This window comes from Amphibalanus amphitrite, unplaced genomic scaffold (genome assembly GCF_019059575.1).
Source record: "Amphibalanus amphitrite isolate SeventyFive unplaced genomic scaffold, NRLGWU_Aamphi_draft 000246F_arrow, whole genome shotgun sequence".
Classification (NCBI taxonomy): domain Eukaryota; kingdom Metazoa; phylum Arthropoda; class Thecostraca; order Balanomorpha; family Balanidae; genus Amphibalanus; species Amphibalanus amphitrite.
The window spans coordinates 123,158-142,531 of NW_024881741.1; the positions used below are offsets into that span (position 1 = coordinate 123,158).

At 46.3% G+C, this 19,374-nt stretch overlaps 1 protein-coding gene across 1 annotated transcript in view; it reads right to left on the bottom strand.

The window, feature by feature from the left end:
* Positions 1-19,080, bottom strand: part of LOC122386300 (solute carrier family 13 member 5-like) — a 41,025-nt gene extending 21,945 nt beyond the window's left edge. Inside the window, exons 1-4 of the mRNA XM_043375373.1 lie at positions 18,637-19,080; positions 6,981-7,107; positions 6,443-6,599; positions 5,898-6,056 (exon numbers count right to left, since the gene is read on the bottom strand). Coding sequence (XP_043231308.1) covers positions 5,898-6,056; positions 6,443-6,599; positions 6,981-7,107; positions 18,637-18,756 — 563 coding nt within the window. The 5' untranslated portion in view covers positions 18,757-19,080. The remainder of the gene's footprint in view (positions 1-5,897; positions 6,057-6,442; positions 6,600-6,980; positions 7,108-18,636) is intronic.
* Positions 19,081-19,374: the final 294 nt, after the last annotated feature.

Below are 19,374 nucleotides of genomic sequence, written 5' to 3' on the forward strand. Positions count from 1 at the left end.
CAATTACGGTAAAAACTGTGCCTACCATACGTGGAGTGAGTAGATATATGTATGTACGCGGCCCTGGTGGCGCAGTTGGTTAAAGGGACCCTCCCACCTTCAAAAAAGTTAATGAATTGGCATGAAAGTGATGTCGCTCGGTTCAGAAAGAGCAAAAACGAATATCTACCAAATTTCATCGAAAAATATTCACCGGTTTTCAAGATATTAGACTTTTACTTTTGTTTACTTTTTGGGATCTCCGCTGTTCCTAGCGACTTTATTTGAAAGTGCGGCATTTGTTGCGCGCAAAGCAGCATATACCACCGCGTGCTACAAAACGTTTCAGTCAAACATTTAACGGACGTTCGAAAGCCTGATGACGTCATCAGATTCCCGTAATGGTTTAGAGATAGGGACCACGCTGGTCCCACCCTGCAAGTAAAGGGAAGCCATTTCTTGAACACCATAAAGCTGCAGGGGTTGCGACCAGGATAAATGGTGGTTTCTGAGCCTGGCCGCAAACTTGGCTATCTCAACTCAAAACTAATGTTAAGGTGGGAGGGTCCCTTTAAGGCGTCGACCCGCGGTGCGGGCGGGTTCGGGTTCGATTCCCGGTTCCGCCCGTTCCGCGGGCGTCGTCCCCGTCTGTGTCATCAGGTGTGGGGTAGGCTCCCACTTAAGCCGTAGCCTGGGGGGTGGGGGAACGAGGGCAGGAGGAGGAGGAGCCCTCCTGTAAATGGGACACAAGTGCCCGTTGGAGGGAGCCCTGAAAAATAAAAACAAAAAAATAAATGTATAGTACGGGGACCCGCAGTTGCTACTGTACACGAACCCCAACTATAGCCGTCTGTCCTGTCCAGTAACAACCGACAACATTGATATCGACTGCCGGTCCCTGTACAAGAGCAGCTGAGGTTTTCTGTGCGTACCCTCTGACAGCTTATCGTTGTTCCCTGTGAGAGTGCTGGGACAATTTACTCAGGGTCGCTGTACAGTAGCAACTGCGGGTCCCCGTACGTAAAGAAATGGAACAAATGCTTCTGCAAGATCCGTCTATTTTGGCAGTTTTTGCTCTCAGTGTGGGCCAAATTGTTGAACTGAGCTCGAATCTAAGGACAACTCAGAGGAAGCTTCCAATGATCTATCAAATGCATTGTTCCGTGACGCTGTAACACTTACGGTTCACGAGCTATGCGCCCGGATGCGAGGGGAAAAATTGGCAAAGTTGGCTAGGAGCCGCACTCGGTCTCGGGTAAAGTAGGTTACCACTGGGGCCCCTAAAGTTAAGATAGGACCCCTTCTTAATTCCCATGTTTGGCCTCCTCCCCTTTCCAGCATATTAATACGCCACTTGATGACCTGCCCTACTATAGGTATTAGACGAATGGCTATTGGCCGTGTAAACACTGGCGCCAAAATGAGAAAGTGAAACAGCAAATTTGTCAGGCACCGGGTTCAACAACTAATTTTATGCTGGATGATATTTGAAGCGCCTTATTTACTCCGACTGGGTGGGAAATATCTCGTCACTTCGGGACAACCGGACTGGTAAGGCACTATGACTTCAGAGGCGGCACTTTGACTTCAGAGGGCGGCACTATGACTTCAGAGGGCGGCGTTATGACTTCAAAGGGCGGCGCAATGACTTCAAGGACCTTCACGAAGACTGGAGGGCGGCGCTATGACTTCAGAGGGCGGCACTATGACTTCAGAGGGCGGCGCTATGACTTCAGAGGGCGTCGCAATGACTTCAAGGAGCTTTACGAAGACTGCGGAGGGCGGCACTATGACTTCAGAGGGCGGCACTACGAGTACAGAGGGCGGCACTACGACTTCCGAGGGCGGCATTTCGACTTCTGAGAGCGGCACTACTACTTCAAAGGGTAGCAATATGACTTTAAGTAGCGGTACTTCGAATTAAGGGGCGGCACTCTGACTTCAGGGAGAGAAGCGACATACTCTGAGGGTTAAATATAAATTCATATAGTTACTACCAGAGATTATTATGAAATGAGCTTCAAAGAAATGCGGGTCATTTCCGTAAAATGCACTTCATCACGTATGGAAAAAAGCCGCCCTCCGCCGCCTTCGGCGGCGGAGGGGCGGCATTTTTCGATAGGCTAGGGGCATCGGCCCCCAGATGCCCCCCCCTGGATCCGCCCCTGCTCATGGTTTATTATAATGATGCTTATTATACAGACAACGATCAATTTCAAAATATGTATTTTCAGGAACTAAATGCACACTAAAACACATAAAAACGAGTGTTCATCGTTATTTGGATTTATTTTTCAAATTAAAAGGGGATTTTTAAGAGGATTTTAGCACCAGTAACCATCATAGATTTTCGGCAGTCACTGCATTATAGAATCGGTATGGGTCTTTAGCCTATTCTCACGTCTCACGTATGACACAAATAACGGGCACTTCGTGGCTTCTGATTTGAGATTTAAATTAATGATGATATACCTTAGTTTGTCAAAAAATTGTTAATTCCTACTCACTATTCGTATCTCCTCACTTTCTGTCTGGCACAGTTACGGATCAATGGCCCAATCTTATAAACGCCGTGAAATGGATATGGCAGCACTCTAAGGCTGGATATATAGTACGCAATCTTATAAAACTCTGTGAAATCAAAAACACGGCACGCTCTTTACGGTATTGGTAGTCGCTGGTTTTGAGGATGCTGTAGACTGATTTTAACCGTGAGCAGCTGTGCACATCTCAAAACACCGACAATCATCAGCTGTTTGCGGTTTCAGCGGCGTCCATTTCACGCCAGAATTTGTGGCGTACTTTGACGAGCTTCTCAGACAGTTTAGTTGATTTAAGATAAATTCCATGTTTGTATGATACAAGTATGCAATATTTTACGTTATGATATTTTTAAGATTAAAACATCCTCCACATATTAACTCATGGTTTATTATAATGATCCTTATTATACAGACAACGATCAGTTTCAAAATATGTATTTTAAGGAACTAAATGCACACTAAAACACATAAAAACGAGTGTTCATCGTTATATGGATTTATTTTTCAAATTAAAAGGGATTTTTTAAGAGGATTTTAGCACCAGTAATCATCATATATTTTCGGCAACGGCAGCCACTGCTTTATAGAATCGGTATGGGTCTTTAGCCTAATCTCACGTCTCACGTATGACACAAATAACGGGCACTTCATGGCTTCTGATTAGATATTTAAATTAATGATGATATACCTTAGTTTGTCAAAAAATTGTTAATTCCTACTCACTATTCGTATCTCCTCACTTTCTGTCTGGCACAGGGTCCAGGGATCAATGTGTTGTTTCTCTTCCTGCATCTCGATGTGACTTCTGAGCCGAGTATTTTTCTTGATATGCTTTGATATGTAGACTGGGTTCTTCAATCTTTTGAGGAATTGCTTTTTAGCTTTAGGTTAGGTAACAGGTAGGTACCTATGCTTGAATAAGAAGGAAAATAAGCTGTAACTTGACCTGATTCAGTTCATGTACGTAGTCTTCGAATTTTAGTAGTTTATCTTCAAGAAGGAAAATGTCAAGAGCTTATGACAAGAAGGAAAATAAGCTATATCTTGAATTGATCCAGTTAATGTACGTATCCTGATGCTCAAATTGTAGGAGCTTCATTGTCAACGGCATTACTTAAATTACTGAAACAGTAGCCGAACTATAATTAAATGATTATTTAAATAATTCTTTAACAAATTTATTGCAATGCCTCAACAGCAAATAAATGCAAATGATAAGTAGAAGAAACACTTTATTCACTCGAATTTCTGAGCGCGAGAATGCCCTCGCTGAAATTTATTTGGTCGGCAATCCACTTTTCAGGAGAATTCTTCAAGCATGTTTGTGTTTTCCATAGCTTGCTATCACGTTTTCCATAAATAACTTATTCATTACACATATGTGTGTCTCTAAAAGAAATAAATGCCCAATAAAAATTAAAACACATAACTTTTGCTGTTCGCAAACAGTACGCATAATTTCCAATAGCGACGGCGACAAGACATTGACCAATCACGTTGCGTGTTTCCTGCTGGCGTTGATTTGTACTGTGGGCAAAATGGCGTGAATAGAATTACCATACTATTCTCTTTATAAGATTGCGTGAATAGGGTGCCGTAAATAGAGTGGGGTGGAATGATAGTACGCCATTTGGTAGCACAACCTTTATAAGATTAGGCCATGTGTTGTTTCTCTTCCTGCATCTCGATCTGACTTCTGAGCCGAGTATTTTTCTTGATATGCTTTGATATGTAGACTGGGTTCTTCAATCTTTTGAGGAATTGCTTTTTAGCTTTAGGTTAGGTAACAGGTACCTATGCTTGAATAAGAAGGAAAATAAGCTGTAACTTGACCTAATTCAGTTCATGTACGTAGTCTTCGAATTTTAGTAGTTTATCTTCAAGAATGAAAATGTCAAGAGCTTATGACAAGAAGGAAAATAAGCTATACCTATCTTGAATTGATCCAGCTAATGTACGTATCCTGATGCTCAAATTGTAGGAGCTTCATTGTCAACGGCATTACTTAAATTACTGAAACAGTAGCCGAACTATAATTAAATGACTATTTAAATAATTCTTTAACAAATTTATTGCAATGCCTTAACAGCAAATAAATGCAAATGATAAGTAGAAGAAACACTTTATTCACTCGAATTTCTGAGCGCGAGAATGCCCTCGCTGAAATTTATTTGGTCGGCAATCCACTTTTCAGGAGAATTCTTCAAGCATGTTTGTGTTTTCCATAGTTTGCTATCACGTTTTCCATAAATAACTTATTAATTACACATATGTGTGTCTCTAAAAGAAATAAATGGCCCATAAAAATTAAAACACATAACTTTTGCTGTTCGCAAACAGTACGCATAATTTCCAATAGCGACGGCGACAAGACATTGACCAATCACGTTGCGTGTTTCCTGCTGGCGTTGATTTGTACTGTGGGCAAAATGGCGTGAATAGAATTACCATACGATTCTCTTTATAAGATTGCGTGAATAGGGTGCCGTAAATAGAGTGGGGTGGAATGATAGTACGCCATTTGGTAGCACAACCTTTATAAGATTGGGCCAATAGTTTAATTACGTTGACAGCAAAAGTAAGTCAACACACAGTCACTTAATTTTGCTCACTTTTGCTGTTGCTGTTAGTGAACACACAATCCGTAAATATCTTCTTTGGAATTGGTTCTTCCGCTCAGAATATTCAGTAAAACTTTGTCTGGGAAAATCAAAAAGCCCTAGGGCCGAATCGTTTCCCAAATACCTTCAACATTAGCCGAGGCGGGCCGAAGCCATTTCCCAAATGCACGTGCTAATGTTAAAGGGATATCTCGGCATGTGGTAAAACTAATAAACGAAACTCTGGTGTTTTGAATATTTTTCTGCTAGAATATTTTGTTTTTGATTAACCCCCGTCGTGCTGGTGGTCTGAGTTTTCTGTGTCGTGCTGGGGGAGGCGCTTTCACGCTCCCACCCCCGTCTAACTCAGCAGACGCTGCAGGAGCTATCGCTCACGAGAAGTAACTGTACCTTCAATCAGTGGCGATCCTTTACTCCTTACGTGGCCCAGGGGCCGATCGAAAGGGCGATGGGCGGAGGAACGACCATCCCCCCGACCAAAACTCCGGGGCGGACCACAAATTGTCAAAAAAAAAAACGTCAAAAGTGATATACTAACCAACAATTGCATATCAGCGGGTGTTAACAAATGGCTCGCTTGATGACTTCAAAGCGTTATAATTTCGCTGCTCATCTTGATAGCATTTCTAGAATTCCATAACTCCTAAGGCTAATATGAATGTCAAACATGTACATGTAAACTCTTCCCAACAGCTGCGTATGAGCTGCTGCCTTATGCACAAATGCATCGTGCGCAGAGAGGCGCTGCACTGACCTGCCCTTGGCACCCTGCTCCTGGTCTTCTTCGTCCGCGCTCGGCTCCACCAAGATGTTCACCAACCGCTCAATGATGGGCGCCATCATCGCAGTGGTGGCCGTGTTGGAGATCCACATCGACAGGAACATCGTCACACCCATGAAGCCGAGCATCAGCCTGCGGAAGGACAGGATGGTGAAGTGAAAACCAAACTGTCAGGCAGATTTTATGGTGAGAGGTGGCGAAGACGATAACGAAATGGGTTTGCTGCCGCTGCATGAAATGTAACATCAGCCCTGCCATTCGCCCAGAGGCAAAGTGAGGGATGGCAAAGTGAGGGATCTTATAACGCTACTTCTTAGTGTTACGAATCACGACTTATGAGACTTCCCCACACTTGCTCACAGTTACTTGAGCCCTTCTAACTACTTGCACCCAGACAAGTATAGCCTCGGTTACCGGCACCCGGATATCTCCCAGTCAGGAAGCCTCCCAATGAGTTTCTAGAGGAGCGAGTGACTCTGACAGAGGAGGAGCCCTCCCTCACTGTACGGAGCGCGCACCATTTGATGCCGGTGCCCATGAGGCTGAGGACGCGCAGCGCGATCCGGAGGTGCAGGTTGCTGTGCTCCACGGCCGCGGCCACCATCAGACCGCCGAAGAAGAGCATGTTGGCCGATGTCATGTACTGACCGCATACCTCCTTCGTGGTCAAGACCCCTGAAAGAAAATGGCAGTCTCCGTTATCATCATACGGGGGTTATTGCGGTGGTATAGCGACAGTCGTAACAGGAGTTCAGGCAAACAAAATCGTTCATAAACGATTCGATAATTCTTATACCTACTTTCGCCAAAAAAGTAGACATAAAAATTGCCAGGTAAGAACAAAACATAAGCATTGGTTTTCGACTTATTGAATTCCTTCGCTTATCATCGATTGAACATAGCCAATCATCATTGAAAACATAGCAACAAAATTCTGTCATTTGTGCGCCAATTGCACTAAAAACATGCCAGTGTAAGTTTATTGAAGAACGGACGAGCATCGTCCGCCGTTGACGGAATGTCATTGCCGGTGAGGTGGTCGAGGCTGTGGCTTACCGGTGATGGGGAACAAGACGACGGGCAGCAGCGCGGTCACCTGGATCGGCAGCGCCTCCGTCATCCAGTAGACGGCCATCACGATAATGGAGTAGCCGCACAGAGCCTCCTGCGGGATCTCACCGTTCTGCCGGCGGGAACGGAAACGGGGTCACACTGCGAGTCGTGCCTCCGTTCAGGAATGGCGGCAGACTGGCGATGCGACTCTGCTGAGGCATGTCATGAGATGTTACATCAGGTAAGGTGAATGCTGAATACTCATTGTGAATGACTAGGTTATAGCTTGTAACCGTTACTGGGCTCTGATGCTTGAAAAAATACCTTGCATTGCTATCGATGTTACCCGTGTCTGCGGTGCTCAGAGGGGGAGAAGGGGTCCTGTACGTACAAAATCCGCTAGGTGACTACAGAAATGGTACCTACGAAATGTAGCTCCACGAAAATGGCTGTTTAGTGGCGGGGGCTCCGACTTTGGGAACAATATTTCAGATAAGCCAACTTCATAAAAAAACTCTTTCGATAATTTCCTACAGCATACCATTTCACCGTAACACAGTGTTTGTAGTAGATTTGGCAAATAGTTCCACCAAAAATGGACCAAAAGGAATGGTTCAGCATCATCGTGGTAACATGCTCAGACACGTCAACCCACATACCTACCTATGTACATACTTACCTAATGCGGTATTCCATACCTTTTGTTTAAAAAGCGTTAACTTTTGCTTTGACCTCGAGTCAAGCTCAGGTAAAGGCCGCTCAAGTTAGGAAGCTGATGGCACAGTGTATATAAATAGCTGATGGAATGTGACCAATATTGCATATAATTCATTTTGGCAAGTCGCTCACAAGGGATTTTCGATCGCTCAACTCAACTTCCAAAGTTATTGATGAAAACTGATGACCGCCAATGACCCCGGTGACGTTATATATGAAGTCATAGAAATTCACGCAAGGTCGGAAAAACTCAGCATCGGACATTGCAACTTGGATATGAAACATAAAAGTGGTGGAGATCATTATCGGTGCTAGTTTCATGCTTCTGCTATTGGCGTATAGGTAATGGTTAGGTCACGATAACTATCTGATCTAAGATAATCCTAAAAAATCGTGCTACATGAATTGTGAAATAGACGTGTTGCGCTATGCAAAAATGCCACTTTTTTCGCACGTACTAGGTGCTATTTGATCCGAAAACTCCAACGGTGAAAAAAATCAGCTTGATTCATGAAGTCTAAATGCCTTAAAAATCGGTTTAAACGTCAATTATTATCACGTGACTAAATAACGAGCGTTGATTGGTCGTGACGTCACGATTCGTATCCAGCGAGCCCCGTGAAGGTTGGCTGCATTATGTTAGTGTTGGTCGGCGGACGAAGGTGAATCTTTGTGGAAGAAAGATGGTAGGTACCTACAAAGCAAAATAAGTGGTGTATTACTCCAGGATGTACTAGTAGGTACTTCATCCTCAACAACTGATAAAGTGTTTGTTAACCCGCGCACCGACGGGGGTTCGCGCCAACTTACAACCGAGGGGGGTGGGGGCGGATGACCACCCCCCTGAGATCTCGAGAACGAAGCAAGATAGCGACAAGCGGTAAACGGCATGGGATACGCACGGACAAGGTCTACAATTTTTACTTAAGTCATTTTCAGGTCAGGTCAAAGATGACGTCACAGGGGTAAAAAAAGTCTAAATGGCGGCGCTACATATGGATAGTTTTTCTCAAATAACTTTCGAATGAGGCAAGCTAGGAACAAACTAAGGGCACCATCGTGATCCTCTTGTCAATCGGCATCGAACCATATATATGCTGACCTCGAAAGGTCAAGGTCAAAGGTTGACCTCAGGTCACGTGACCTTGAGGTCATCATGTATATCATTCGATGCGCCTTGACGAGCTAAACACAATGAGACCATCCGCGCGGCTGTATCTCGTTTCTGTAAGGAGTCATTGGCAGAGAACCTTTGGTGACCTTTGATGACGTCACATGACCTTACAGCTGCCCAACAGCAAAACAGGCCTCAAGGTAGTGATTAGTGAAGGTTGATCGTATATGAACTCGTGTATGGTATATGGGGCCATTCCGATGCGTTTTAGTGAAGAAAAAAACAGGGAGTTGATTTTCCCCCATTGACTTATAATGGGTTGACTTAGAATAATATAATAACACTTCAGTCAAGGCGACGACGTGGAACCAGCTGGCAGCTACCGAGGACTTATGGCGTGCGCGCGCGGCGCAGTTCGACGTACATACACAGCCGCACGCCAAAACGCCTCATCTCTCGCTAATAGCCCTCGACAGTACCTACATCTCGTCGTAATCAACACTTACGATCGTGACCTGCCTATTGGTTTCGAAGGACGGATCAGCCACACAGAAGTATGCCATTTTGCACTGCGCCTTCAGCATCAACAACACCTGTGCCACATGTTTCTGCGCGTTGATCTTTCTAGAATCATTGCTGTCGATGTACCTACGCAGTGTTTTGTAAGACGAGGGACACTTCACCTCGACTATACTACCACTGGCAGTTACCTTGTCTGGCGAAGCACCGAACGCAGGATGTTCACCGCTGCTAAGAATGCAATGCTAGAGCTGGCGATCTTTTCGCCCAGAAACTTTTCTACTTCCCTTATCACTAAAGGCTCTAGCCTTCGGCCACGCGCCATCGCTGCAGTATCCTTCACCTTTGCAGCACCGAGGATACCTAACGCCAAAGAGCCATTGTTCTTTTGGCAGTGAGCCACCCCGTGCGCTTTGGACGCCGTAATGCAGCCAAATGCCCAAATGGCACAGCGTGCCACAGAGGACACTCCCCCTGCCCCTTGGTCGCCTCACGCACTGCAGCATACAGAGCCGGAGTCATCCTACTTCTACAGTAGTCCTGGAATCCATCACAGCTGTCAGCCCCCTCCGCACATCCTGCCAGTTGGGTGGGAAGAGGCTTTAAAAGTAAGGCAGTTCCTACAATACAAGGTTTAAACATGATAAAAACAGTTCAGCTCTCCCAGGAATGGCTGAATATGTCGAAGTCACAATAAAGACGATGCAAATTGCGAATTACCACAGAGATTACTACGGCCCAATACGCGTCTTCAGTGCCGCCGTCCGGGAACGCTGCGCGCGCATACGAATCGTGACGTCACAGCCAGCATGGCCGTCGTTTTCGGTTGTCTGCTAACTGCGATTTTTATAAATGAAAATTAAATATGAAAACGTGAATGAAACTGAGTTTTTTTAATTCTTCGAATATGAAATCGCATATGAAGAATTCGTTTATGGTATTCTTGAAAATATAACAATCTGTCTATTCTTAACCCTCGCCGGCATAGGGGAAACCCCCCCCCCCCTAAGGTTTTTCACGAATAACTCGCGTAAAAAGCGGCCGATCGCAACGAAACTTTCAATACCCTCGCATTTATCAATTTTACACCTACTCTAAAAATTGCATGACCCTGACCCAAATGACTTTTGACCTGTGACCTCTTTTCCGAGACCATGTTTGGTCGGAATCACGATTCGGCGTATGTCGGCTCGCATTAGCCGCTCGTTTGCAAGCTTTTCGTGATTTCAAACGCTCAAACATGTGATTTGATGTTGCTCCCATGCATTAGGGTGGGTGTCAAGGTCACCTGAAGGTTAGGTCAGGTCATTGACCATTGGTGACTTCGGTTCACTTTTTCGAGTTTTACATGTTTCTAGGCTAGTTTTTGGAGCTGAATTCGAATCTAGCAACCATTTGAACATTTACGAAGTAGTTTTGGTGCCTTCGTAACATGTTACGAAGCTGTCAGAGGCGGATGACAGGTAGGTATGTACTACGAATACCCGTCACGACCCCTACCGGTTGACCTGACCTGACCTGACCCGACCTGGTCTAAACGCTTAACGACATCATCTGTGATCAAAACTAACATGATATTCGTGATCAGCACCCCGGAAAACCCCTTAGCAGCCACACTTTACGACTTTCTAATAGGTCCCGATATTCCCGATTTTTGGGTCATTGACCTGACCTGGAAGGTCAACCGATGACCTAGGAACTTAACCCTCGCATGTGTAGGGGGTCGGATGGACCCCCCATGGTTTTTCGCGAATAACTCGCGTAAAAAGCGGCCGATCGCGACGCAACTTTCAGTACCCTCGCATTGATCAATTTTACACCAACCCTGAAAATTTCATGACCCTGACCCAAATGACCTTTGACCTGTGACCTCTTTTCCGAGACCATGTTTGGCCGGAATCGCGATTCGGCGTACGTCGGCTCGCATTAGCCGTGCGTTTGCAAGCTTTTCGTGGTTTCAAACGTTCAAACATGTTATTTGATGTTGCTCCCATGCATTAGGGTGGGTGTCAAGGTCACCTGAAGGTCAGGTCAGGTCATTGACCTTTGGTGACCTCGGGTGACCTCGGTTCACTTTTTCGAGTTTTACATGTTTCTAGGCTAGTTTTTGGAGCTGAATTCGAATTTAGCAACCATTTGAACATTTACGAAGTAGTTTTGGTGCCTTCGTAACATGTTACGAAGCTGTCAGAGGCGGTTGACACGTACTACGAATACCCGTCACGACGCCTACTGGTTGACCTGACCTGACCTGACCCGACCTGGTCTAAATGCTTAAAGACATCATCTCTGATCAAAACTAACACGATATTCGTGATCAGCACCCCGAAAAACCCCTTAGCAGCCACACTTTACGACTTTCTAATAGGTCCTGATTTTCCCGACTTTGGGTCATTGACCTGACCTGGAAGGTCAACCAATGACCTAGGACCTTAAAATTGGGTATCATCGGTTTCCTCTCGTCACGGGCAACACGCTCGTTTTTTTCGCGAAGCTCTAGCTTGATCAGGGGCCAAACGGCAAGGGGGGGTCCAACCGACCCCCCCTACACATTAGAAGCTGGAAAACGCCGCACACATGCGAGGGTTAAAATTGGGTATCATTGGCTTCCTCTTGTGACGGGCAACACGCTCGTTTTTTCTGCGAAGCTCTAGCTCCATCAGGAGCCAAACGCGAGGGGGTCGTACCAACCCCCCCCCCCCTCCCTTGTGCCGTCGAAGGACCCCAATGGCCTGTGCCGGCGAGGGTTAAGAGTTTTGTAAACATTGAAATTAATTCATTATCTAAGGATATTTGCTCACCTGTAAAAGAGAGGTGCCTACAGATTTGGTCAAACTGTCGTGAAATGGCTACCTATTACCTATCATATAACACGAATGGTTAGATAGGTTCATTTTTAAATAGAACACTCCCAATAAAGCGGCGCTAGTTAATGGCGCGTTGATTGATAGCGATCCAAGACGTGACCTTGAGCCTCAATTAGTCAACAGTTGGAGTTTTGGCCCATGGGTGTAGGAGCGCCAAAAATATTGGTGAAGGATGTCACCTGAACCTTCGGAGAAGGTGTAGGACCTTACCGCAGTGGAGGAGGGGGGGGGGGATTTCGCCAACTCCTGTTTTTTTTTCTCGCAAATGTCTCACGCCAATCGCCATTATCATCTAATTAACGTCAACTTTTCAGTACACGCCTAAAATTGAATTTTTAGGTATCCAAGCATACCTTTGGATACCTACCAAAGGTATCCACCATCCAAGCATACCTTTGGAACCTAAAGGTATGCTCCACTGCATTTTTTTTCGTGACCAAAGTCTTACAACTTTCCCCAAGTAAAAACAAGCCAATTTATTTCGATATTCACGGCATTTACTGAGACACATTTACACGTTTACCAACTTCAATACAGTTTTCGGCTTTACTGTATGCCTGGCCTATTCAAATACATTAGCCTGAGGGGTGTGGTGTAAGCAAAGTGACCACGGTCAAAAATGCATTACCAAGTCAACATTTTGGGATGGCCTCGTTCAAAAAACCGCTAAGAGTTTCGGTCTAGACAATTGTTTTATCATTGGCATACAGTAAAATACATACCAAACTCGGCCGGTGATAACTTGTCAAGACCTCAGTCCTTACTGATTTTTGAACTCGGCCTTCGGCCTCGTTCAAAAATTCAGTTAGGAATGGACCTCGGTCTTGAAAATTTATTTACACCGGCCTCGTTCAGTATAATATATTACCTATCATTTATTAAATGGCGTGAATTGTGAAAAAAGGTGGGCATAACGCTTCATAACTGAAAGGATGGGGTAATTGGGTACCTATCGCCGTTTTAGCCTTTTTGTTCATCCCATTCGGCATTGCTTTTTTTAACATTTGGTCGACCGTCGAACCCAGTCGTTCCAGCATTGGTGAAGACCCTCACCTGCATTGCTCAAGATTGGTGAAGGATCCTTCACCAATCTAAAACTTTGGTGAAAGGTATCCTTCACCAAAGAGATACGTTGCTACACATATGAGTTTTGCGTCAACCTAATTGATCGTACTGATTCGTGACTGATTACAAGGTCATCTGAAAATAGCGAGTGAAAGGCGGAAAACCTGAGCCGGAGCAGTTATCCATATAATCTGCGATGGAGTTTATCGGTAGTCGGTACCAAAGTTGTCTAATCAGAATGTGTCAGAAGCACACCCTTATGCACTCTGTAGGGACCTGTCTGATTTGTTCATAATTAGCATAAACAGTTTGCTCGCCTAGCCTTTCCGCGAAACACGGACCTACAGATGCGCCCTTGAGCACAAGGCTGGTAGGTACAGTTGACTACAGTTTAGAATGATGTTCCACTTTTCACAGGCAATCAGTTGCATGGAGTGGTAGACTGTGTCGCATCACACCGGCTGAGTCCAAAGTTTATTGCCCTGCCCCAACGCTGACAGTATGTAGTAGTGATGTCAATCGGATACCAACTTTTTGGTATACCGATACCAAACCGATACCAAGCTGGTATTTGGTATTTCAAATGTAGCACGCTACATCTTGAACATTAAACGTAGTATCTTTTCGGCACGGCTCGGTCCGGCAGTCCCTCTCCCTCGCAGTCATGCCACACGCCTAGCCTCGCTTTCCCACACCCAAATCCCCCCCCCCCTCCCCAGTTCCCTTAATCTATCACTGTCCGCACAAAATGGGCAGCCGTTAAACTCCCATTAAGACGCGCGCTTTTGGAGACAGCTACCGCAGGATGAACGATTCGAATCCCAACAAGTAACAGCTGGATCAGTAACACTGTCAACAGCTCGTGGACCCACGCCGAGGACAGATAACGGCTGGGAGCGCTGGATCAGCAAGATACGTCATCAGATCATGGAGCAGTGTAAAGGATGGATGCCGGCTGGAGCACACAGCCTCCTTTGTCGGGGTACAACAACCCAGGGTGAGTGACCCGGCAGAACGCCTTGAAGGTGACCTCCACAACAAGCCGCAAGCAATGACCTGTAGTTCCAGAGATCTCCGCAGAGGAAGAAGGCGCTGCGTTACGGCCACGCCCCGGTACGGTGGGCGGAGCAAGAGTGACGTCACAGGGGCGTTGGCGGCAGACGAAACGGAAGGAAACAAAAGTTTGAATAAAATGAAATTGAAGAATCAAAATTAAAACTCGAAAATCACAAACCTTTCGGGGATTGTTTTATGCCAGCGATTATTAAAATGATAAAGCACTCAACACGAAGACGATTCGACGGCCAAAAATTGCAGGCACAGAGGAGCAAGGTGACTAAACAGGACAGAGGGCGCCATCTTACGGCCCCACCCACCAGAAGAAGGCAGAGGAAGATGACGTCGCAAGGGCGTGGCAGTCACCCCTCCCCCCAACTATAAAAGGGTGCGCCACCCAACCAGAGAGAGAATCACAGTCAAGCAGCCGAGAGTCACAGTCCACAGCTGGAGCCGGAGACGCCATCTGGGAGCCGCCGTCAGTCCGGGGTCACCCGCGAGAAGCCTCTTCAGTTCGAGTGATCAGAACCGAGGACAGCCGCCGACGCTTGTGACCACACTGAGAAGCGGAAGCACAGAGAAACTCCAGAATGTGAGTGTTGTTCAAAAGTCTGCTCAATCCCGATCCTTGACCCCCCCCCCCCTCTGCCCAGCCTGCCGTGCCGTGACGACTGCCAAACATTTTCGGTTGCCATAAAATGCACTCTCAATTGGAATTGGAAAACTTAAATTACTTTGAACTTATTGGTCCAGACACCCTAGTAGCATATTAGGATCTGAATTTTGAGGTCATGTCAGAGCCGCCAGTAAATACGTTATTGTCAGTTGGAGTACGGAATACATCGCGATTCGGTCGAGAACGGGATGCTAAAATTTGAATAAGCAGCCCAGTGTCTCGAACGCTGAAATTGATGACAGGATGCGTGACAGCGTTGAAATGTCTTTGTCTTTGGTTAAACTGGTTCGTTCGATTTATTATCGGCGGGTGCGATTTGAGATTGGAACGTTTGTGAAATTGAGGGTTTAGATTCGTGCTGTACTCACTAACAGTTGCATTGCGAAATCATTGGTAATATTGCTGTAGGAATTAATTGCGAAGTCGAAATCATTCAGTTATAGAACAGGTAAATACGGTTGAAAGAATGTAATGGTTTAAGGTGGCGACTGATTCATGCAATCGATCTATGAATATGGCTATGAGTTATGATTTTCGACAGATACGAATGCTTGAGCTTACGGCGGAATTTCTTCTGTTACTTAGGTGCAGAGTTGAGAGTAGTGGTTTGAGGTCGACGGTTTGACACTTTGCAACTTTAGATGGTCCTTGTACTTTGCGTCATTGAAGTGGCGAAATGTCGAGTAAGAGGTAGATGTAGAATTGTTTGTGGTTAGAACTAATATGCGACTAATATAGGTACCTACCGATCGTTGTGCTTTTGTAGAATAAATACTAGAAAAGACTATCTTTGTTGGGGAACGATTAAATGGGACAGGAATTTCATTTAAAAAAAAAAACTTACGTGAAATGGAGCTGATGAGATGTCGAACGGGGAGATATTGCAGCGATATTTTACCAGATTCACACTCACTGACACATCCGGATAAAGCTACCCGGCCAGAAGAGACAACCCGCACGAGCACTGTACCGCGAGTGGTGACGCGCCCATCGCGGCGTGGCCTTGACTGTCGACGCGACGCCAGCCGGCGGCCAGTATCGTCGCTCTCGACGCGGGCGTTGAGCCGCCAGAGGGCGTAAAAAGCAGCCACAACAGGGGCAGTGGGTTAGCCGTAATTGGGGCGCGTGCGGTAGGTGAAGGTCACGTGTAGGAGCCTAGTTAGTTGCGGAAAGTTGCAACGGGATAAGAACGTAGACAGTTAAATATGACATGCTATACGATATCTAGGACTGCACTTCGTTTGATGCGCATTGTTTACTGCTAATAGGATGATTTAAATTAGATTCCCTATGAAAGGCTAGGGACCCTATGACAATATTCTGACACTCTCTAAAGATAATTTGTTTAGGTAACTAGTAGCCCATCAGAAGTTATCGAACGAGTTTCAAGGAGGCATTTCCGTTTGAGCATTCAGTAATTCACTATGATACGGTGGATCACAACCAGACGACAGATCGGTGCGAACTCATTGGTTCTAGATCATCTGATTAAATCAAGAACGGTTCAAGGTTTGTTAGGATTGTATACGAGAACTGATGATTAGGTTCACGCGTGCAGCAGCAATTAGGACTTGAGATTACGATTAGGTTCGGATAAATTATGCGTTTCTGTTATTCGCGTTCTTGCGAGTTAGCGCCAATAATTACTCCAACAATATTGGCACAGGGCATTGTGAGGCACAGACGGCTTGTTTGCCCGTCTCCTATGGCGTAACGTTTACCAGCATGACTGTATGAGACACAGATGCACTTCTCCAAACCCACGTCCAGACCGAAATGATAAGAGGGACACACCGTCACGTACGCAGGGCATGTGCACGTTTTCCGCCAGTGGTACCGGCCACTGTTAATTTTCCCGCTTAGGTAACACTGGGTGAGAAGGCAGTGAGAGGTTTCTACGGCAGGGGGAAGGGGAAGATTGGCACAGTGCATTGGAGAGTAAGTTATGCCAAAGGCAAGAAGCCGAGGGTCAGGGGTGAGTTACCCAAAGGGCGGATAAGTCGAGCCGTAGTGTCCCGGATAAGTCCTCATACTTATTTCTACTTATTTCGTAAAGGTACTCTAAGCGGTACTGGACAGCCTCAGGGGAGGGAAGAATGTACTCCAGGACACGTAAGGCCTTGAAGAGTAAATCCCATGGTTTAAGGATAGTTCCAGGATATGAACTGTGGTCCCTGGGTCGTGAACGGGAATGTTACACGCGGACCGGAAGAGGGCATAGGTAATCTCTCCCGGTAGAGAGATAAGTCGGATATAAATCGTGTATGTGTGTACCATAAGTCTATCGGACGTGTAGTGAATCCCATAAATTAGTAGGGTGGATATTTGTGCATAATTATTCTGGACGGCCCTGCGATAAGTATCTTTGTCGCCGGTTAGCGGAGCATGCATATGGATTTCGGAAAGAGACATTTATCTCGCCGGGGAGACCATGGTTTGTAAGACGCCTAACACTATCGGAGGGAATTTCGGGGGCTACCAATTAAATCTGGGTGAATATATGAAATGTGAACGTAATGCGAGCAAGGATGTGAGAATGATGACGCATGAATCTTAGAGTAAGGCCGATAGGAATTTGGTAGAATTCGGTTACGGCAGTCGAACAAACGATTCTCGAGGGCAACTTAAAACTAGCAACGCTAATGCGAATTAAGTGGGCAATTTTCTTAATGGGAAGGCCAGTGATATAGGAATGGGTGACTGGAACAATGATCACATTCAATTTATCAATGTAATTACCACCCATATGTTTGGCAGTGGTCATCGGGACCTCGAATGCCCTGTCCTTCACCTGCCCAACTGTGCCGCAAACCCAGCTGATCGGATCCCTCTATCCCTAATCCGAGCAGTGAAGAAGCATCTCGTGCATCATGGTCTATACAATGAACAGAATCATCAAGCCTCTAAATCAAAAAGCATCTTCCATCAGATGTATTTGTATGCAAGGTGGATCTGTATCTACATCTCTCCCAGGTGGACGTCATATCAAGATCTCTATCTGGATCCATACCTCTCTCTAAGGTGTATCAACATCTATCTTAGGATCACATCACTACCTGGACATCTCTATCAGGTGGATCTTCATCACTACCTGAACCTCCCTCTATGTAGATCTCTCTCGGGATCTTTTCAACGACTCTCAAGCTCCCCTGTATCACAAGCTCTACTACCGACAGCATTACAGCAGCGAATTGTTCTCTCTTCTGCTACAACCAGCCGAACAACAGAGGACTGCGGTGTTTGATGAACCGCAAGATGCAGCAGTATTTCTCTTTATTTTCTCCTTTCATTTCTTTCTTATAATTCCCTTGCTACACAAACCTTATGCATTTGGTATTTTGTTAGTATAAGGAAACTTCACTAATGTATAAGATGCTCCGAATTTGGTAAAAAGTTGGTATTTCTATCAGTTTTAAAATTGTGTTTGGTTTTCGGTATCTTCCTATTGTTTCGGTTGGTATTTGGTTTGGTATCGGTTTCCAAATTTTCCGTATTTGACATCACTAGTATGTAGACAAGCTTAATTGCGTTACATTACAACTAAATGACAAAACATGGCATTCGATTCAGCTGATATTTTGCAGTCGGCTGTGCACCACCCGGGAGCTGGACCGTGACTGGCAGTTCTCAGAACCCCGGACCTACCTGTTGTCGGGCCAGCAGTGGAACGATCAGCGCTAGTAACGGAGTCAGCACAACCACCGGCGTCCTCCAGAACCGCAGCGCAGCGCGCACACACGAGCCGCCGTGCGCCGGCCGCACCATGGCTGCACGAGCACGAACCGGTCACGGGACGGACACGGAACGGACGTGAACCGGTCACGAACGACAGTCGCACCACCGCCGCCGCCGCCGCCGCCTCACGGCACCACGTCGCGTCCCTGCGCGGCTCGCCTGCCACCGCGACTGACGGGCGGCGCGTGTGCCGTGCGGCGCGAGCGGCGGGCGGCGGGCGGGCTGCCCGCGGCACTGGCAGCGGCGGGTGCGTCGCGTCAGTATACGGGAGGCGGCGTCACTAGGAGGCCCAGTCACGCTCGCGCGCGCCACCGCATATACCCAAGGCTGTCGAATTCCAGGAGACTCATGTCTGAATGCGTCCGAGATCGTCTTTTTTAGCGTATCGGTTCGCATCGGGTGAGGTTGAGCTTGTGATGAGTTGGTTCATGCCTCAGGTGTGACAGCACATTAGGTGCGCGATACTTCAGACGGCGGTGTTTTCACGCACCCTCCAGCTTCAACTCTTAACATTTCTTATCAGCCTGGTCTGGCCTGGTCTTAAGCTCGCCGGACCTATTGGTTTTCTACATACGCGCCGGCCGAGGGGGGGGGGGCGGGTACGACCCCCCCCCTCGCCGTTTCGCCCCTGGTGGAGCTAGCGCGTCG